Raw genomic sequence first — 21,721 nt, 5'->3', positions numbered from 1 at the left:
CGTGGGAATGTAAGGTAATTTAAAATATTGTTGATTGTGAGATGATAATTAAATATTTTGAAGTAACTTTTTAAATATTCATTGGTTTTTAATCATTGCGTGGGTTGAAATTATTTTGTTGAAGAATATTGTAAAAGTCTTGATGTGTCTTTGTTGTTCATTTAAAATAGCATTTCAACTGGCTATGTACGTATTGGATTAACCCTTTAAATGATAATTATCTTTTATTAAAATTAAAAAAAGTGCATAGACTCGTAAAAAGTTTATAATTTGAGAGCTATTAATGAAAATGGAAAAAAGGAAAATGTCTCATTTTAGCGTATTTTAGAATTGTTAATGTAAAATGATTTTTAAAACACAAAATTAGATAAGTCTATAGGCACTTTATTGTTTCTTTTTCCACTCTACTCTTAGAATATATTTTGTAAATTAAAATAAATATTATTATTAACTATTAAACGATAAAACTGTATTTGCCAATAATTTTTTATTACATATTTTAATATTTACAAACATAAAAATTAACTGTTGTTAGTTTATTAATTTTTTTTTAATTGTAATGAAATAATTTTATGTTAAAAAATGCAATAGAAAGTTTTCTATCATTAAACAAAATCTCTTTTTTTCTTGAATAAAAGTGATCACTTCAATAAACCAAAACAATAATTAGACAAAATCTTTCATTTTTAATGGCCAAGTCAAGAATGCAAGAAGGTTTTGATTTGATTTATTTATTTTTTTGAAATGTGATTTTATTTATTATAATAAAATATAAAACTATAGTTTTTCCCCTTTAATGTTTAGCTCATGAAACGTTTTAATTAAATTAATTATTTTAAGGTTACAAAATTAATTTTTTAATTTTATTATATAAAATATTTTCAAATATCAATACTTAATTTATTTATTGTTTATTTTTATAAAATTTATATTTTTTTTACCAAATAAAAATTTCCATTACTTATATACTCGCTTCCAGTTAAAATTTGGTTGCAGTGTTTCAAAAAAAATATATATTTTGTTAACTATTATTTCAAAATATTTGATGCTCACGTCTTTTTTATTTATTTAGAAACAAAACCCAGAAAATAAAACAACTCTATTTTAAAAAAAAAAAAAATATATATATATAAATCTTTACAGAATATATTGTGATTTGATTCTTAACAATCCAATTTTAAACAACTTCGAAACAAAATGTGATCTAATTTGGCATATTATGTATGTCAACTATTATTAATGTCGTACCATTTTTGACTCAATTGGAGTTTTGAGCACATGGAGAAGTTGAACATGCTTGTCATGTATCCATATGGGAATTGTCTAATTCACATTTTAGAGAAATTCAAATCTATTGAATGTATATTTGGTTTCACCCAAAAAAATCTTGGTCTGATTTTGTTGTTATTGTTTACTAAATTGGATATATGTAGATTCCTAATTTAAGTTTATTTTTATGTCAATATTCACCAAATAAAAAAAGGGAAAAAATAACGATATACTTTATTTTATTTGTATTTACAGTAATTTTGGAACAATAAATGAAATGAAATTTAGATTATTTGTTGGTACTGTGTCACAATATACGTATTACTCTTACCTTTATCTCTATGTCCAAAATTGATAAATCTTTTTATTTATTTTTCCTTCCAAACATAATCCACCATTATTGAACACATATTTTGGAATTTAGGTGGGCCATAAAGGACCTCAAATTTTAATAATTTCTCCACTGACATTATTCCTTTACCTCTTTACCAAATATAGTTGTCAAATGTCAAGTAGTAGCACCATAGCATAGCATGGTGATGGTGGTGACAATGTACTGTGCTAATTTCTAGACCATGCTAGCAAACAACTTGAGCCACACCAAATCATATATATTTGTTTGGTATTATTATTATTATTTTTTTTCTCAATTTTTATGAATATTGACATCTTAATGTAGTGTTAAATTGAAACCATATAAGAAATAAGGAAAAATTCATAACAACCCACCTTTCACAAGTACATACATTATAAAAAAAAGCCAAATAGAGGGCACTGTTTCACACGCGCACCTGACCGCGCGTCTTCTGGCAAACCCGAACCTGAAAGAGTCGTACGCATCTGAGATTTAATACCATTCATCGAACTTTAACAAAATTTATAAATTGAAATAAATATTAAAGAAAAGAAATATCTTTGTTATCCAAAGAGAGAAGTGTATTTTTATTTATACAATTATTTATTATTACAGGTTTTTTTTTTTTTTTTGGGACGGGGTCCTTTTAAGTTTTCATGTTAGTGATAGAAGTAGAACAAAGGAGGAACCAATAAAGCAGAGAGAGAGAGCTGCATAAGCAAGAGAAAAGCATCGTCAACCTCAACCACTTGGTCACAGCTTTTAGAGAGAGAAAAGCAACCCAGCTTTTTAGAGAGAGAAAGAAAGGAAACCCAGCTTTTAATTTTTTAATTTTTAAATTTGTGTGTTTGGAGTGAGAGAAAGAAAACTCGTCTGCCCCTAGAAAATTGCATTGAGATAAGGACTTGTGCTAGTACTGGTAGTAAATACTCTCTCTCTTCTTTGCACAGATATACAAAATGACCTCTTCATCCTTCTCTTCCTCACTCCTCTCTGCATTTTCACAGAGGCGCTCTTTAATTTTTCACAAGCTGTTCGACCTTTAAGGCCCCCCTTCTCTGACTCTGACCTCTCTCTCTGCTACGACTTCTCCAATAACCCAATTCTCTTTTCTTGATTTTAGAGAGCCCCTCTCTCTCTCAGTGCAGTGAAACCGTTCGACGTTTACTCCCCTCACTGCAAAAAATGTCGATTTGATGAATCTCTCTTCATATTTCACCCCATAGACGAGAGGGTCTGAGAAAAACTGTTCGACCTTTAACTCTGCTCACGTATACGTCACTCGGGTCTGTCATTTCTTTTCCTTTTTCTGCTTTTTGGGTACCCTTTAGTGATATGTCGTCTGCATTTTCAAATTCTGTGGTGTTGTACAAGACTTGGTTTTGAGTTTATTAATGGCATTGACTTAGTCAGTCCTCTGGGTTCATTTTAAATTTTGTTTAATTTTCATTCCTTTTGAGGCAAAAAGTGGAACTTGTTAAAGGGTTTGAAGGGTTGAGCTGGTTTTTTGTGTGTATGAGTGCGAAAGTTTCCTTAGAAGAGGCTTGGTGTTAAAGGATTTATAATGGGTTGGTGACAGTGGACCTGTTTCAGTCTCTTCCGTTCGTTATCTTCAACTTCAAGCCTTTTTGTAATTTCTTATTTGGTTTGGTAAGCTGTAAACAATTAGTTTCTAGTTTTGTCTTTTCTCTAATTTTTTATTATGATTATTTGCATTCAAACTTTCAACAATTTTTATTTCATGCTTTTTTTTGTTCTTGAAGAAATTATTTTGTGATTCAGCTCAAACTCTGTTCCATTTAGTATGTTTCGTTTACTAGTTGTTTTTAGAAACTAGGGGTAAGTATTTTTTTGTTTTCTGTTGCATGTTTGTGATTTGCTCTTGAAATGTGGTTTGTTTTAGCTGAGGATCTTAAACTAAAGGGAAAACATCGTTTGGAAAGAGAAATATGTAGTGGAATGAGTAATGAAGTATGATTTCACAAGGCACTATTGCTTGTCTTTTTTAAATCTTGAAGTCATGAACGGCTTCTAGTTTATTAGTATCTTGAAGAGACCTTGTTTAGTATACACTAAGTCAGTTCACATTGTTTTGATATCACTTTTCTTTGTAGAGTTTACCACTGTATCAAACAGTAGAACAGAGAGGAGCAATTCCAAGTTTCTTTCAAAAGATTTGTAAGTGTTCAAAAGTAAATGCATGGATCGAAGAGATCCTATGGCGTTATCTGGGTCTGCATCTTACTATACTCAGAGAGGAATAGCTGTCCCTGGTTCTGGAGGACAGCCTGAGCTTCATGGATCACCAGGCATTCATCAATTGTCGAATCCAAACGTGTCGTATCAGTCCAATATGGGAGGCAGTACTATGGGATCAACACTACCAGCAGAACCTCCTTCGGCTATGTCCTCCCATGGTGTCAATGTGGGTGGTGGACAAGCTATGATGTCATCAAATGAGCAAATTAAAAGGAAAAGAGGAAGGCCTCGGAAATACGGACCTGATGGATCTGTATCCTTGCAACTGTCTCCTTCTCCCGCTACCAATCCTGGATTGGCATCACCAACCCAGAAGCGCAGCAGGGGACGTCCAAAAGGGACTGGGAAGAAGCAACAATTAGCTTCTCTTGGTACGTTTCTGATAGAAAATTTGAGTTTTGTTTTGTGTTTGATCATGACTTGCTGCGAGGTACAATATATCTTTTGCTTTGTTTATTACTATGTTGTACAGAGCAAAAATGTGTTCAAATGTTGATTTTCCTGGTTTTTTAAGAAGTCAGCTATTCATTTACTTTATCTTGGTATGCTTTCATAATGTTATGTATTTCTGAATAGTTGAGTCGCTGGAAAAAAAAATTGAGGAATGAGAGAACAGAAATAGAACATAAAAGAAAATGGACATGTGAATAAACAAAACTATGCGCTGTAGGATTCTGCTTCTAATGTTGATTTGTAATTTTAGATAATAAATCTGATAGGGTCTTGAAGGAAGGTAATGAGGGGAGGGCGTTGGAAAAAGTTACCAGCGTTCTCTGCATAGGGTGATCTTTTAGTGGAGAGTTTTTGTAGGTAGATTTGATTGGGATTCCAGGAGTATATGGTTGTTTATGAGCATGTTTTGAAAGATTCAAAGACGCTCTTCTTGTAAAGTCTTTGTTAATTTGGTTGTTTGTAGCAGCATCTAAAAAGCTTTCAAAATTAGGCAGCAGAAAAACCACTGCTGAAAATTTGGTACATCTTTAACTTTTTTGTGTTTGTAAACGTGTACATTTATATGCTTTTTTCTCTTATATTCATCTATACTTATAGTATAAACTACTGGGCAATTTTGTTCTCAATATTTTTATGTTTGTGATTTTGTTGCTCATTATAACCTCTAGTAATGAAATAGCTGTGGGCATATATTTTATTGTAATTTAGTTCTAAACTACAAAGGTTTAGTAAATATATATTTTTATATATCACTTGGTATGCGTGATATTCAATGTTGATTATTTTTGCTAGGTGAATGGCTGTCTGGTTCTGCTGGGATGGGTTTTACTCCACATGTTATCACTATTGCAATTGGAGAAGTAGGCATTCCTTTCATTATTATGTATTCTTTTCTTATCGTCAGTATTTTAGATCATGAAATATACAAGCTTCGCTTGTGTAGCCAAGAATATCTTTCCCTGGTTTTCAGTTTTTTTTATTCAACTGCCAATTTATATACATATATAGGGGTTATGGAATTTCTGTGGATGCTGATATTTGCTCATCTTTCTATGTAGGACATTGCAACAAAAATAATGTCATTTTCGCAGCAGGGGCCAAGAGCTCTGTGCATTTTGTCAGCCAATGGTGCTGTTTCTACTGTGGCTCTTCGTCAACCTTCAACATCTGGTGGCACAGTCACATATGAGGTACTAAAACTACTAATTTATGTTATTTCATTTGCTCATTAGTAAGGATTGTCAATATTACCAGTCCCTTGCATAAGTTCTTCATTTGTTTTATATATTTAGGAGAAGTAATTTATAAATCATTAGCAAGTGCATATGAATATATTTTGTTTGAAGTTACAAATTGAAATAAATAATTATTCTCAAAAACACCTAAAAGGTTGGAGAAGCAAGGTTCTTTAAATTGAGGCTTGTCTTACATATTCTGCATTTGCCTCAATGAATTTTTAAACCAACTTATGATTCTTACTCTATAAACAGAGCATTGCACTTTAGCTTGAATTTTTATTGTTAACAGTCAACTTATGGTCATATAAAATGTTGCGTTACATGTCATTACCTTCTTTTTTCAGTTTTAAGTTTCTTTAATGGGTGATTGTTAATCTTTGGTGAGTTGACTTCTGCAGGGACGATTCGAGATAGTTTGTCTTACAGGCTCTTACTTGGTCACTGATAGCGGTGGCTCGCGAAACCGAAGTGGAGGCCTTAGCGTCACTCTTGCTAATGCCGATGGTCGTGTCATTGGTGGTGGTGTTGGGGGAGCACTCATTGCTGCAAGCCCTGTCCAGGTAACTAACTTGTCCATAATTCCATTCAGTTTTGTGGGCTGATGATCTTGTTCAAAATGGGGTTGGTTTAGATGGTTTTTGCTCCTTGTAAGTGAGTAGTTCGATTTGGCTTATTTGTTGGATGTTACAAGTACGTTGACGGTTAAACTGCAATGCATTGCAGGTGATAGTGGGGAGCTTCTTATGGGGTGGTTCAAAGACAAAGAACAACAAAAGGCAGGAAGCAATAGAGGGTCCGACAGATTCGGTGGATAACCCACTAGGCATGCAAAATCAAAACCAAAATCTTACACCAACATCGTCCGTGGGTGTGTGGCCAGCATCTCGGTCATTGGACATGCGCAATGCCCACATGGACATCGATTTGATGCGTGGGTAACAGTTGTTTGCTATTATTAATAATAATATTATTATTTTTGAATTCAACAACAACATCAACAAGAGCCATGTATATATAATTTTTCAGTTTTCTTGACTAGCTGAATCTATTTTTCTTGGAGATAAAAACTGATGACAAATGACAGAAAGCCAGCTGATTCAAGATTTCTAACTTCATTTTGCCCATTATGAATGGACAGCGGGGGAGGTCATGTACTCATATTTTTCTAGCTTTTTTAATGGATGGAGTTTTCATTTTGATCTATTTTCTTGATGTGTGCCTTTTTTAGAGAATTTCATTTGAATCCATAGAACCCTCTTTCTTTCATATATTATTATTTTATAGAATGATTATAAAGACGAAATACGTTATTCATGTATGATGCTGACATGAATGAATCAAGTGTTGAGCACTCGAACTCTTCCCCCTGCTCTTGATATTGGACGACATTTTGAACTCAGCTTGAGAAGAGTGTTTTAAACTAGGGAAGGAAAATGATCTTCGAGTTGAATTGAATCAACATACAAGCAATTCAACTTTACAATGCTTTCAAGGTTTCAATGAATACATATAGAAATGCTAAAGAGTACCTTAGGTGTTCGAATACCTTATATAGCTATTAATGCAAATAAGTATCGGGTGTCTTATAACAATGATCTATAAAATATGCTATTCATAATCATCATTTTTTCTTATTCATTAAATGTTAATTTTCAATACCAATCCTTAAATCTAGAATAGAAAAATATAAAAGTTTGTAAACCCAAAAAGTTGTGTTGGATCAAGCATATCTACATACAAAAATGTTTTCCTAAATCAATTTAAGAAATAGATTTAGTTTCACAAATATTTTTGTACAAACCATGAAGTGAAATATATGAGTTGATAAAAATATAAACTATCAGATGTGGTGGTCGATAATGTTTTTTTTTTCTTCCAATACACAATGTGTCTTTTATTACGTGTTCATATTTCTCTTTTGTGAAAGTTGATGTGTATGACGAATGGTTTGGTTTTATTTGACATGTAAAAATTTGATTTTTTTGAAAGATGTTTTGATTTACCAATTGTATGGATACTTTTATACTTCGTAGTTCGTGCTCTTTCTAGGACGGTTTCGTTAGTCTTCTCATAATAAAAGTCTGTGCATTGAGAATTGGATTAGTTTATTTTGCTTGGGCAAGAATGTTCAAATTAAATCAACTTGGGCATGAGTATTTATTGTGTTTTTTATTTACTTATTTATAAAAACTAATAAGGTAGAATGCATGCATGGAGATAGTATATGAACTGTTAGTAGCGCATATGGTCTATTAGTATTTCATTATTTAGTAGTTTCGTTTTTGATTTTAGAATCTTGCCCAAGTAATTTAGTCTCGTGAATTGGTATATTTTTGTTGAGAAAGATTCTTGAAAATATTACACTAGTAATTAAATAATATATGATTTTATTACGCGTTATATCCCTTCTATGTCCCACTAATTATTTTAAGACATCACATTTATGTATAGTTGGGAAAAGAGAAAGTTGTAAATAATTTAAATATATATTAAATAAATAAATTAATTAGGTGTTTTTAAATAATTGGTGGGAGATGTATCCATCTTGAATCTTGAGCCATGACCGACTTCTTAACTACTATATATACTTGTGTGTACGTAAAACACCAACTCACGTTGTTTTGAAAACACTTTAATTTTTCTCTGTAGAGTTTGCTACGTGCGATAGGTTTTTTGCTTTCGAAAAGATTATTGATTATAATAAGCTTTTCAAATTAAAAACATGGATGAAACTGGAAGTGCTGATGATGGGGAGGCATCATCATCATCATACTCAACTCGAAGAACTGCTGGATTGCCTTTCATTGTTCCAGACTTGAATATGGAATCAACAGAACAAGAACAACCCAATATGGAATCATCAACAGAGCAAGAACAACCCAATATGGGATCATCAACAGCGCAAGAACAACCCAATATGGAATCATCAACGGAGCAAGAACAACCCAATATGGGATCATCAACAGCGCAAGAACAACCCATTATGGAATCATCAACGGAGCAAGAACAACACAATATGGGATCATCAACAGCGCAAGAACAACCCAATTTGGAATCATCAACAGCGCAAGAACAACCCAATATGGAATCAACAGCACACGACCAACCTAATATGGAATTAACAACACTGCAACTATATCCTTCTTCTTCTTCTTCTAGTGAGCCTGCAAGGAAATTACCCCGGAAGAATCCAGACCGGAATATGCAATTAACAGTAATAAAAGCTCCACCCCCGAAGGACGGTAGAAGAAGAACACCACAAGGTATGCTAATGCGAGTAAGCAAAAGTCAGAGGCTACTTCTATCTTTCTCAAGTAACGATTTGGCTTGGTGTTAGTTATTATTTTGTTAGCAAAAACTATATTCAAATCTTGATCTTCTTGCTCTGATAATTGTTAAGTTGATTGTTCATTTGCTTTGTATATATCTTGTTAAGATGAGAATTTATAATGACAGTGAAATTAATTTATATATGAATTGGCTTGGTCTTGGAGATGATTCTTGGAAGAAAGTACGCATATATAGTAGTGAGTGAAGGTTAATATTTCTTTATGGGGATAAATTTTATGAGAGAATAAAGTTTTGTGCAAGTTAATTCTGTTCTAAAGTATATATATATATATACATAGGTGATTTGCAGTTTCAGTTACCTCTTGATGCTGTATCGGCTTTCAATCATCCAAATTTGAGTATGGAATCACCGGGACCATCTCGTCTTTTATCACATAACCAACCACCTATGGTTCCCCAGCAAGTGTCTACTATTTGTTTACTCACTGAAGCAATTATTGGAGTGGTATTACGATTCCTGATGCAACCAAACCGGCTTAACGTACCACTACCACTTGTGATGCCACCGCAAGTGTCTGCTAATCCTCCCTCTGATATTACTATTCCTGATGCAAGAGGAGAAGTAGGCATTTTCTTTCAGAAAATTCAGACAATAATTAGAGTTCCATTATTATTTTTCTGATCATCTGGTATTTGGTCGTGCATGTATGCAGGACATCTTGGCAAAGCTAAGTTCATTTTCTCAGAAGATGGAGCCAACAGGTATATAGATTATATATGTACATTTATATATAGGTGAAAATAGTGACTGAAAGTCAACATTTCTTTCTGGGAGTAAATTTTATGATCAATTACAATAAAATTTTGTACAAATAGGTAATGTGATATTTTCATATTGATAATTTTGGTTGGTGTGGTGTCAGGTGTTGCGCGGACTCTTTCTGATCATATTCTCGAAGTCGGAGTAGGAGAAGTAGGCATTTTCTTTCAGTAAATTTAGAACATGAAATAGACAATAATAAGGATTCCATTAATTTTCCCTGATCTTCTGGTATTTGGTCATGCATGTATGTAGGACATCATAGGAAAGCTAAGATCATTTTCGTCACAGATGGGGGTGGAGCCAAGTAATGTGTTCGTTCCGTCAGCGGTTGGATCTGTTTTTAATCCCACTCTTAAGACGCCTACAGGCCAGGAAACCTTACATGAGGTACGTAACAAAAGTATTCTTATCACAATATATTTCATAGATACTACTTGATTGTTTATACAATTTTTTTTTGGTGGATTGTCTTGCGTAGGGAGAATTCGTGATAGTGAAATTTAATAGTAAGGATGACTCAAGTGAAAGTTTTTTGGTCAGTCTTTTTCGTAATTTCAATGGCCATACTGATGTATTTGATGGGGAAGTTAGTGGAAAGCTCATTGCTGCAAAGCCAACCTACGTCCAAGTAATGGTGAGGAGACGAGCTTATTAGTACCACCGAGTCTCATAGTAGAAGAAAAGGCAGGAGGAGGAGGAGGAGGAGAAGGAGAAGGAAGAGAATCTTGCTCCCACGTGCGACCTCGATCTTTTCTTGGCTTTATTTTTTTTATCATTAATAAAGATTCTAATTTCATTGTGTGCCCATGACGTACGTTTGTACTCGTATTCCTTCGATCTAGCTTAAATCATTATTGGAATTTTGATCATGATACACAAGCTAGAAATTCATATATGTCATACCATACTCGTTTAACATAAGATGATCTGTATATGTACTCGAAGCTAGACTTTTGTACATTTGGGGAGGCTTCTTTGTCCTCACTATGTTGTTCTTCTTTTCATTCTTCAGTGTATAACAGCTTGATATTCCACAATAGAAAACAAAATGGAACGAATTTACCGATCAATATTTCTGGCTGAGTCGCGGACAAAGTCGCTCTCTTTAAGACGTTTCGCGGCTCTGCCCCAAGTGTGCACGACAGTCTATCAACCACGCCGTCCCCAGGATAAAACAGTCTCTGATACGAATCCTCCCTGCACCGAGAGGATCGTTCTTGTACACCCTTTATAAAAAAAATTGCTCTCTGAAAAAATTCTAGCAGAACCCAGAACCCAAAACGAACTCTCTGTTTTTTATTTTTTTCAAAAAAAGTTCTATCTTATTTGTACACAGAGAAATCCCAAAAACGGTCAAAAACGTTTTTTCCCTTAATAAATCAGAAGAGGATTAATGATTAAACGGCTAAAAACGTTTATCTTCAATTAATAAAAATAAAACCGTTTTTGGTATTATTAAAATGAACGTTTTAAAATTAATTTAATTAATAAAATGATATAAACGTTTAGATAGCCAGCCAGCCAGCTCGGCTCGGTCGGTCGGCGGCGCGCGCGCGTGTGAGTCCTCACCCATTCGCACAAAACTGGGTACCCCTTGGGGCACACCCTAAGTCATTGCATTTGCAATATATATACACTCCAAGAAGAGTGTTCCAAATCCATGTGGGACTTTTCCCATATCACACACAAATGTATCAATTTTTAATAATTCATAACAAAAGGTTCCAACAATCCCCCACTTGAATTTTTAAAAATATTTTCTTGAGCAATTTCAGAATCTATAAGATTGTGCATAAACAAATGTATCTTTCGATTTGAACATTTGCGTAGTGAATACGATTTAGATTATACTAGAGTGACACGTAGTCTTGAACTCTATTTCTAACATCGTACCACGCACCAACCTTTCAAGGGTGTAATCAAAACAGCTCGTGCGTTAATGGCCATGCACGTCTATCCTAGTATAGTGAATGCTCTAGAAATTTTGCCCAAATTCCATAGGAAGCGGCCCCACTTCCACATTCACGTAGGTGAGTCTATCAAGAGTACTCCTGTAGCTCGGTACTCCACTCCACATAGAGTATAGATCTCATTAAGAGTTTCTATTAACTCATCCTCTCATCGCTTCAGGAATTCATGCTTCTATTTGCTTTAATGGAAATAGCATGATTCAGCTCATATCACTTTACAACTTGTTATTACCCATTGAACCTAGTGCTTGGGATATCCAGTCTTTAGGTTGGGTTACCATCATGAGTGATTCATCATTCTAAGGGCAATAGTCCCATTCCCTTCGATGTTTTATGGACTTTCTCTCTAGCTAATCCTTTCGTCAAAGGATCTGCTAGGTTATCATCAGTGCGTACATGATCCACTCTAATAGCTCCTGTTGAGAGAAACTCTCTAACAGTACTATGCTTACGACGTATCTGTCGTCTCTTACCATTGTAATAACGGTTCTGAATTTTTGCAATAGCCGCGTTACTATCGCAGTGGATCAACACAGCTGGTATCGGTTTTTCCCATAAAGGGATCTCAGCTAGCAGGCTTCTCAGCCAACCTGCTTCTTCACTAGCTGTAGCTAGTGCTATCATTTCTGACTCCATGGTGGACTGTGCCAAAATAGTCTGTTTCTTTGATTTCCAAGAAACAGCTCTACCAGCTATACTAAAGATATAGCCACTTGTTGCTTTGGAGTCATCAGACAGAGAGTTCCAGTCTGCATCACTATAACCTTCGAGAACAGCTGGAAACTTCTGATAATGTAATCCAAGGTTCATGGTTCTCTTTAGGTATCTCATGACCCTTTCAATAGCATGCCAATGCTCTATACTAGGTCTGCTAGTAAACCTGCACAATAATCCCACGACATAGGCAATGTCGGGTCTCGTACAATCAGTGGCATATCGAAGACTGCCAATGATGCTCGCATAGTCAGATTGTCTTACACCGTCACCAGTGTTCTTAAATAACTTTACACTTGGATCATATGGTGTGCAAGCAGGTTTACAATCAAAGTAATTATATTTCTTTAGAATCTTCTCAATATAGTGAGATTGATCCAGAGAAATTCCCTTTTCGGACCTAGTAATCTTAATACCAAGGATTACATTCGCTTCTCCGAGGTCCTTCATATCAAAGTTAGCACACAACAGAGATTTCACAACATTAACAGCATGGATATTCGAACCAAATATGAGCAAGTCATCCACATATAGACATACAATAGTGCAAATGTCATTATCAGATTTATAATAAATGCATTTGTCACTTTCATTCACTTTAAATCCATGTGAGATAACTAAATTGTCAAATTTCTCATGCCATTGCTTAGGTGCCTGCTTAAGACCATACAGAGATTTATCTAACTTGCAAACCTTATGTTCCTGGCCATGGATCACAAACCCTTCCGGTTGATCCATATAGATCTCTTCTTCCAATTCACCATTCAAAAAAGCAGTCTTAACATCCATTTGGTGTACAACTAGATTGTGTATGGCAGCTAGGGAAATCAAAACTCTAATGGATGTTATCCTCGTAACAGGTGAAAATGTGTCAAAGAAATCTATGTTTTCTCTCTGCCTAAAACCCTTAGCTACCAAACGAGCCTTGTATTTTTCAACAGTACCATCGGGTTTCAATTTCTTTTTCAAGATCCACTTACAACCTATAGGCTTACAACCAGGAGGTAAATCAACTAAGTGCCACGTTTTGTTAGACTCAAGAGACTCCATCTCATCATTTATTGCTTCTTGCCAAAGGTCAGCATCTAAAGAGCACAAGGCTTCTTGGAGGTTAGCAGGATCCTCCTCTAATGTATAGACACAGAAATCAGAACCATAATCTTTAGCAACTCTAGTTCTTTTACTTCTCCTAGGTTCTGATTCTCTATCCTCAATATGTTCATTATTCCTAATCACAGGAATGTTGCTAGTAGATGCGCCCCCACTATTTCTCAATTTAAAAGGGAATCTATGTTCATAAAAATCAGCATCATTTGATTCCACAATAACATGCGCATTTAGATCATAGAACCTATATGCTTTACTATTCATTGCATATCCGATAAATACACATTCATAGGCTCTACTTGCTAGTTTAATTCTCTTAGGATCAGGAATACGAACATAAGCCAGACAACCCCAAGTTCTAAAATAAGACAGGTTAGGTTGCCTATTTTTCAAGATCTCATAAGGTGAAACTTTACTTTTAGACTTAGGAACTCTATTCAGCACATAACAAACAGTCAAAAGAATTTCACCCCACCAATGAGATGCAGCACCAGAATTCAATAAAATAGCCACAACAGATTCAGTAAAAGTTCGATTCTTCCTTTCAGCTTTACCGTTCATTTCAGGTGAATATGGTGCAGTGGTTTCGTGTACAATGCCATGAGAATTATAAAACTCAATAAACATGTTTGAATCATATTCAGTTCCTCTATCACTACGAAACCTTTTAATTTTCTTATTGAATTGATTCTCAATTTCAGTCACAAATAATTTGAACATGTCAAGCGCATCACTTTTATTTTTCATCAAGTACACATAAGTAAAGTCAGAGCAATCATCAATAAAAGTGATAAAATAACGTTTACCATTCCTAGTTAACGTTCCGTCAAGTTCACAAATATCTGAATGAATTAAATCTAGTGGCTAAGATTCTCTAGTAACAGATTTATGAGGAGTCTTAGTTATTTTTGCTTGACTACAAAAATCACATTTTTCAAAATCATTTTCTGACACTTTAGGAATCAGCCCTATGTTACTCATGTTCTTAATAATGCGCTTATTAACATGACAAAGTCTAGCATGCCAACCATTAAAATCACACAACATATAAGCAGAAGGAGAAACTTTATTGGATTCAACATTTAACTTAAACATACCATCAGTAGCATAACCCTTCCCAACAAAGATACCATTCTTAGTGATGGTGTACAAATCAGCCCCAATAGTTTGAGTAAACCCAGCCTTATTAAGCAGAAAACCAGAAACCAGATTCTTTCTCATCTCAGGAGTATGCATTACATCTTTCAGTAATAAAGTCTTTCCTGAGGTAAACTTAAGCTCCACATTTCCCATCCCAGCAACAATAGTGGTGTGGGAATCTCCCAACAGCACTTTCTTATCATCAGCAGCAGTGTATGTTTTAAACATAGCACGGTCATAGCAGACATGGCGAGAAGCGCCAGTGTCTACCCACCACCCATCTGATCCACCAATAAGGTTGATCTCAGAAATCATAGCTATAAAAGCTTCTTCAGTCAAGTTAGCCTGCGGAGCAGTGCTTGGCTTGTTCCTACACTTACGTGCCATATGACCTGGCTTGTTACAAACGTAACAAAGGAATTGTCCAGAGTCATTCTGTTTGGGTGGGGGCTGCTGCCTTCCATGTTGGTTCCTGTTATGGTTCCAATTCTGATTGTTGTTTCGAGGATTGTGCTGGTTGTTGCGGTTGGAATTTGAATTCGCGTTGCGGTTGGAATTTGAATTCGAGTTGCGGTTCTGATTCTTAAAGGTTTTGCCATTTGGCTTCAGAACCGCAGGTGTGGGCTTCTTAGGGATGCTGTTAGAGACAACAAGCACCTCTTCTTTCTGGTCTTGTTTCCTTGCTTCCTCCTCGATTCGAAGGCGGGTGATCAAACTTTCTAAGGAAAATTCCTTAGTCTTATGTCTGAGAACATTTTTAAAGTCCTTCCAGGAAGGAGGTAATTTGTCAATTAAAACAGCAACTTGAAACTGTTCATCAAGGGCCATACCTTCCGAGATAATCTCATGAGCAATTTTCTGAATTTCGTGAGATTGGGCCTCCACAGATTTGTCGTCAACCATCTGATACTTCAGGTAGCGACTAACAGCGTATTTTTTAGTCCCCGCCTCCTCTGTATCGTATTTCTTTTGCAGCGCCTCCCAAATCTCCTTTGCTGACTTGTCTGAGTTATAATAGTCATATAGATCATCAGATAAACCGTTAAGAATAAAATTCTTACATAGGAAATCGTTTTCCACCCATGAGTCCAAGTCCTTCTGTTGCTTCTCACGTTCAGTCTGATTGTCCTTGTCGGTCGAGGCTTCAGGGACAACCGGCTTCAGAGCAGTGAGCACAAACGCCACCTTCTTCATGGTCAGATAAAATAGCATCTTCTGTTTCCAACGCTTAAAGTGTAAACCCTCAAAGCGAAATGGTTTGTTAATATCAACAGAGGTAGAACCAGAAAATTCATCGGTCGCAGCCATAGCAGAACAGAACGTATTAAAATTGATATTCCACAATAGAAAACAAAATGGAACGAATTTACCGATCAATATTTCTGGCTGAGTCGCGGACAAAGTCGCTCTCTTTAAGACGTTTCGCGGCTCTGCTCCAAGTGTGCACGGCAGTCTATCAACCACGCCGTCCCCAGGATAAAACAGCCTCTGATACGAATCCTCCCTGCACCGAGAGGATCGTTCTTGTACACCCTTTATAAAAAAAATTGCTCTCTGAAAAAATTCTAGCAGAACCCAGAACCCAAAACGAACTCTCTGTTTTTTATTTTTTTCAAAAAAAGTTCTATCTTATTTGTACACAGAGAAATCCCCAAAACGGTCAAAAACGTTTTTTCCCTTAATAAATCAGAGGAGGATTAATGATTAAATGGCAAAACGTTTATCTTCAATTAATAAAAATAAAACCGTTTTTGGTATTATTAAAATGAACGTTTTAAAATTAATTTAATTAATAAAATGATATAAACGTTTAGATACATTTGTTTTAAAAAATAAAACGTTAACACCACACCACCCACCAGCCAGCTCGGATGGCGGCGGCGGCGCGCGCGCGTGGTGGTCAAGTGTGTGAGTCCTCACCCATTCGCACAAAACTGGGTACCCCTTGGGGCACACCCCAAGTCATTGCATTTGCAATATATATACATTCCAAGAAGAGTGTTCCAAATCCATGTGGGACTTTTCCCATATCACATACAAATGTATCAATTTTTAATAATTCATAACAAAAGGTTCCAACACAGCTACATTTAGAGTCAAATTTAATGTACTTTTGAACTAGTGACGTTCTTTAGTCTAGTGCTTTGTTAAGCCATCAGTTAAGTTATATTACATGTACTCCATCTTTTTCAGAGGAAAATAATTTACATGCTAATAGTCAAATCCTTCTATATATGTTATAGAAAATGTTAGAATATCAAAATGAAAAAGGATGTAGAACTTTGACCATTCTAACCATTGTCGTTTTGATTTTATTATTCTACTCTATGATAATTCAACAATACATTTTGTTTACTTTATTATGATTTTTAATCACTTAATTAAATACTTTAAATACTAATTGATGCATGCAGTGACATAATAGCAGTCCCTCTCTATTTTCCTAAAAATGGAGTAATCTCTGTCAATGACTCAATAGTATCTTAATAGGTTAACTCATCTATATTGACATATATATGTAATACAGGATACTATTCTACGCAAAGGGCTATTTTTCAACTATCAACATAAAGATACGTTCTTTGTCGTTGTTTTATTGATCCATAATGAGAATAGTTGACAGATGCATATATTACTGTTAAAGTAATTTAATAAAAAGGGATAGAGTACTCAATGAAGAAAATATTTTTAAAATCTCTCTTTATCTCTATAGACCTTCTAATTGAAAATTCTTTATTATTTTGATTAAAGCTAAAGCTAAAGCTAAGGCTAATTAAGTTTCTTATACAATAACAACTCAGATAGGGAAATCATCACTAAAAGACGAAAATAGGCTCAAATTTGCTGATATAATCAACACTAATAATTTATTCCGATTTTTTTATTATTCAATTTTTTGCTTATGTTTTCATGTTTCAATCCATAGTTGTACACTCATTTTATCACCAACGGCATATCTATGGAATACCGTACTTATTTGGTAGAAAGACTCTAAACATGTCCTGTAGTGAAATAAGGAAAAGATAATTATACTTCGAGTAGTACTTCATCTCTATATATAGTCATTCTCTAAATCAACTTTCACCAATCCAACCCAACCCAACGCAAAAGAAAGAAAGAGAGAGAGAAAAAAGGATGAAGAACCAATTTTGCTCTAAGACCCTTTTCCTCGTTTTCCTTCTTGTGGTCACACAGTGGTTGACCATTGAGGCCAAAACTTGCAATCCTAGTGGCAAAATAAAAGGAAAAACTCCTCCTCCAGGACAATGCAACCCGGAAAATGACTCTGATTGTTGCAAACAAGGCAAATCTTACACCACTTACAAGTGCTCACCAAGAGTCTCTGGCCACACCAAGGCAGTCTTGACACTAAACAGCTTCGAGAAAGGTGGAGATGGCGGTGCTCCCTCGGAATGCGACAACAAGTTCCACTCAGACAGCACTCCAGTGGTGGCCTTATCCACGGGATGGTTCAATAACATGCAGAGGTGTTTACAGAACATAACCATATATGGTAATGGGAGAAGTGTGAATGCAATGGTTGTGGATGAGTGTGACTCAACAGCAGGATGTGATTCTGATCATGATTTTCAGCCCCCATGTCCTAATAACATTGTCGATGCCTCTAAAGCCGTTTGGAAGGCCTTACGAGTTCCAGAAGGCGATTGGGGTGAACTTGACATTTACTGGTCTCAAGCTTGATTTCCTTTGTTATATATAATATTATATATCATTGTGCTGAACTAGTAGCTTATCATGTATTCTATTTCAGTGTGATTTGAGCCTGTGTATTATTTGTTTATCGTTCCTTTTTCTCTCTCTTTTTTTTTCTTCTTTTTATTTGAATTAAATTAATGTAATTGCACTTCTCTGTCATCTATGAAAACAGAAAATTTTAGCATTCATTCTTCACTTTATCACTCTTTTTTTGTTTTTGTTTTTCGTTTTTCTTTATATATATAATACACATATACTTATAATATTGTTAGTCGAAGAGGTTAGTTATAAGAGTAGATTGGTGCATTAAAGATTAAAGATTGGGCAGGGCGTCTTAAATATTTTGGAGACCCTCATCTAATCTAAAAATTTGGGGCCTAACAAAAAAAAAAAAATTTAACTAAAAACTAATAATATTTTCAAATATTATTGTTACGATTATATATTTTACAAAATTAAACACCAAAAATTCGAACTATTTTATTAAAATTGTTATTTATCCCATTACAAACTTTAAACTAATATCAACCTTCTACTTAAAAAGAGTGACCCTTCGCACTTTTTGAAGCAAATTCATCAACCAACTCTTCATATTTTACAGTCTCCATAATATCATTTTCATTCGTGATCAATGCTAATCCATTAAGCTTTTCTTGTAACATGGTAGACCGCAAGTAGGACTTCAACAACTTCAATTTTGAAAAACTTCTTTCTGCAGAAGCAACTGTTACGGGAATAGTCAACAAAATTCTGAATGCAATAAATGTATTAGGAAAACAATCTAAGCCTTTCAAAAACTTTAATATATCAATAGCTCTCATTTTTTTCCTAGGCAAGATTTCTCTTAATAACTTTAACTCCACATATAATTCATTCCCATCAATATCATAATGTTCATTATGTTTCAATGCCTTTTCAAAATGACTACAACAAGACTTCAAACTTGCATTGTCTAACAATTGGAGCTTGTCAGAAGTAAACAAGAAACCAAAAATATTTTCATATTCTTGATATTGTTCCAATCGCTTAGTAAGAGAAACAATGGCTTGATCAACAAGGTAAAGAAAATAATTAACTCTAAAAGATTCCTCTCCAGATGTATTCAAATTCTCATCAAATTGTCTTTTTCTTCGAATTGTGCGCCTTTGAGGAAAAACTGGATCAATATTCATTTCAATAGCAGTTTCCTTAGCATTATTCAAAGCGTTATAAAAACCTGTTTCTCTATATCCCACGAAAAAAGAAATTAACCCTTTTATTTGTTCCATAGCAACATCAATAAGCATATCCTTTGATTGTAAAAGCTTGCTAACTAAATTAATAGCAAATAATATTTCAAACCAAATAATAATTGCTATTAAAAACTCAAAATCACCAAGCTCATTTGTTGCTAAGGATTTTGCTTCACTTCTTATTTTAGAATCAAGTTCATCATTTTCTGACACTTCAAGTAAAGCTTCTCTAAAATCTAACATTTGAGATCTTATAGCTTTAACACTATCTACACGACTCTCCCAACGAGTGGATGACAATGATTTTGGAGTCAATCCTTTCACATTATCTTTCAAAATTTGCCATCTCTTAGTAGAATTGGCAAAAATCGTATAAATACGCTGAATAACTCCAAAAAAATCTCTAGCTTTACTACATGATTCAACCATGTCACATAATGTCAAATTAATACTATGACAACCACAAGGAGTATAAAAGGCTCTTGGATTTATGTCTAAAAATTTCTTTTGTACACCTTGACGTTTTTCTTTCATATTTGACCCATTATCATAACCTTGTCCCCGCACATCAAATATGTCAAGATTAAGTTTTTTCAACTCATTTTGTAGAACATCAAAAAGTCCTTGACCAGTTGTATCATTCACATTTAAAAATCCCAAAAATGATTCTTCAATGCTAACAGAATGTGAAGAAACATCCACATATCTCAATATCAAGGACATCTGCTCTTGATGACTAACATTAGGAGTACAATCAAGTATCACAGAAAAATACTTTGCTTGTTTAACTTTTTTAATGATTTAAGTTTTAATTGCAGAAGCAAGCACAAGTATTAATCGTTTTGGATGTTATGTCCAAGATAATGAATATGAATATCATCATTTGTAATGCGTTTAACATGTTCTTGGATAATAGGGTCAAACTCTGCCAACATTTCAATTAAGCCCAAAAAATTTCCATTACTATTTTGGTACAATTTCTCATTAGAACCACGAAATGCCAAGTTATGTTTAGCAAGAAATTTCACTATTAAAATAATTCTTAGTAAAACTTTTTTCCAATGATCTTTTTCTTTTTCAATTAGTCTTTGAGTAGCTTTATCAATCGTTTGATTCTTTTCGAGCCTTAGACGCAATTCATACCAAGTGGTCATATTTTTAACATGTTCCATACTGATTTCATTCTCTTTAAGTCTTTCACCAATATGTGCCCAATTACTAAAGCCTTCAATTGTTAACATGCCTCTACCAATCCCACTTTTAAAAACTTTGCAACAAAAACAAAATACTCTATCTAACTCTTTTGAATAAACAAGCCAATCTCGATCACACTTCTCTCCATTTGATAAAACTCTAGTATACAAATTAGTAGTGAATCGTCTAGAAAATTTAGCTTTAGAACCACTCATAATAGAACAATCTCTTTTTGGACCCTTCATCACTAATAAATCAATCATTTTTGAATCATGAGCATCCCAATTTCTTGGATCAAATATATCAAGCAAATGTTCAAATGGGTTTGATTGCTCTGCATTGTTATTATCATTATCCTCTAAAACATCTTCATTTTCAAGTGAATTATTCAAATGATCATCATCACTATTTTTAGTATTAGAATTTTGATTTTCCATATTATCATTTTCAATGGGCACGTCACTATAATTTTTCACATTATCATTTTCAATAGGCACGTCACCTCTATTTTCCACATCAATACTTTCAGTTTGATTCTCAATACTAACATTCTCATTAGGAACCATGTTTTCAGGAATTTCAACATCAACAATGTCATAATTATGATTTTCTAAAGAAACGTGTGGTTCTTTTATAATAAATTTATCAAGAGCTCCTCTTTGAGATTGGGTTAACTCCTCAATTTTTTTTCTTTTTTTTTACGTTTTTCATACGCAGACTCATGTTTTCTAATCTTAGGAGGCATAGTGAAAAAAAAAACACAAGAACTAATATAATGTTTCAAAGAACAATCAATATAGTAATAATTTATTAAATTAGAAGTGAAAAAAGGAACAAAAGAACCTGGTATTCGCTGCTAATTCCATCTTCAAAGTTTAAAAGCTAATTGAAAAAATTCACTGTCACAAATTTAGAGTCGCCAATTGCCCAATACCCTTTTCAATTAATTTTCTGATCTA

The 21,721-nt window shown here is 34.2% G+C and overlaps 3 protein-coding genes and 1 pseudogene across 4 annotated transcripts; 3 read left to right on the top strand and 1 right to left on the bottom strand.

The window, feature by feature from the left end:
* The first annotated feature begins 2,291 nt into the window (after positions 1 to 2,291).
* On the top strand, positions 2,292 to 6,777 carry LOC133796699 (AT-hook motif nuclear-localized protein 11-like). Of its 2 annotated transcripts, none has more exons than XM_062234329.1 (6): positions 2,292 to 2,910; positions 3,739 to 4,254; positions 5,129 to 5,196; positions 5,395 to 5,526; positions 5,973 to 6,134; positions 6,298 to 6,777. In XM_062234329.1, exons 2-6 carry the CDS (start codon positions 3,825 to 3,827, stop codon positions 6,511 to 6,513), a joined length of 1,008 nt encoding a protein of 335 aa, XP_062090313.1. In that variant the 5' UTR covers positions 2,292 to 2,910; positions 3,739 to 3,824; the 3' UTR covers positions 6,514 to 6,777. The 2 variants fall into 2 exon arrangements, with proteins under 2 accessions (XP_062090313.1, XP_062090312.1); XM_062234328.1 differs by having other exon boundaries at positions 2,293 to 3,274.
* Positions 6,778 to 8,076: 1,299 nt separating this feature from the next.
* Positions 8,077 to 10,858, top strand: LOC133796698 (uncharacterized). The gene is made up of 6 exons (XM_062234327.1): positions 8,077 to 8,837; positions 9,204 to 9,487; positions 9,579 to 9,627; positions 9,789 to 9,838; positions 9,941 to 10,075; positions 10,167 to 10,858. Exons 1-6 carry the CDS (start codon positions 8,297 to 8,299, stop codon positions 10,341 to 10,343), a joined length of 1,236 nt encoding a protein of 411 aa, XP_062090311.1. The 5' UTR covers positions 8,077 to 8,296; the 3' UTR covers positions 10,344 to 10,858.
* A 6,891-nt stretch (positions 10,859 to 17,749) lies between these two features.
* LOC133793661 (kiwellin-1-like) lies at positions 17,750 to 18,555 on the top strand. Its single transcript, XM_062230962.1, has one exon. The coding sequence runs from the start codon at positions 17,755 to 17,757 to the stop codon at positions 18,319 to 18,321; it is 567 nt and encodes a 188-aa protein (XP_062086946.1). The 5' UTR covers positions 17,750 to 17,754; the 3' UTR covers positions 18,322 to 18,555.
* Positions 18,556 to 18,872: 317 nt separating this feature from the next.
* On the bottom strand, positions 18,873 to 21,328 carry LOC133795244 (uncharacterized; annotated as a pseudogene).
* Positions 21,329 to 21,721: the final 393 nt, after the last annotated feature.

The sequence above is a fragment of the Humulus lupulus genome, chromosome 8, assembly GCF_963169125.1.
Source record: "Humulus lupulus chromosome 8, drHumLupu1.1, whole genome shotgun sequence".
NCBI classification, from domain to species: Eukaryota; Viridiplantae; Streptophyta; class Magnoliopsida; order Rosales; family Cannabaceae; genus Humulus; species Humulus lupulus.
This window is presented reverse-complemented; position numbering and strand designations above follow the sequence as displayed.

Bases quoted from the DNA above. Each gene is read 5' to 3' on its own strand.
- LOC133796699 (XM_062234329.1), top strand. From the start codon at position 3,825: ATGGATCGAAGAGATCCTATGGCGTTATCTGGGTCTGCATCTTACTAT. The intron at 5,527-5,972 runs GTACTAAAACTA...TGACTTCTGCAG, and splicing joins GTGGCACAGTCACATATGAG to GGACGATTCGAGATAGTTTG. The intron at 6,135-6,297 runs GTAACTAACTTG...AATGCATTGCAG, and splicing joins TTGCTGCAAGCCCTGTCCAG to GTGATAGTGGGGAGCTTCTT.
- LOC133796698 (XM_062234327.1), top strand. From the start codon at position 8,297: ATGGATGAAACTGGAAGTGCTGATGATGGGGAGGCATCATCATCATCA. The intron at 9,839-9,940 runs GTAGGCATTTTC...GCATGTATGTAG, and splicing joins TCGAAGTCGGAGTAGGAGAA to GACATCATAGGAAAGCTAAG. The intron at 10,076-10,166 runs GTACGTAACAAA...TGTCTTGCGTAG, and splicing joins GCCAGGAAACCTTACATGAG to GGAGAATTCGTGATAGTGAA.
- LOC133793661 (XM_062230962.1), top strand. From the start codon at position 17,755: ATGAAGAACCAATTTTGCTCTAAGACCCTTTTCCTCGTTTTCCTTCTT.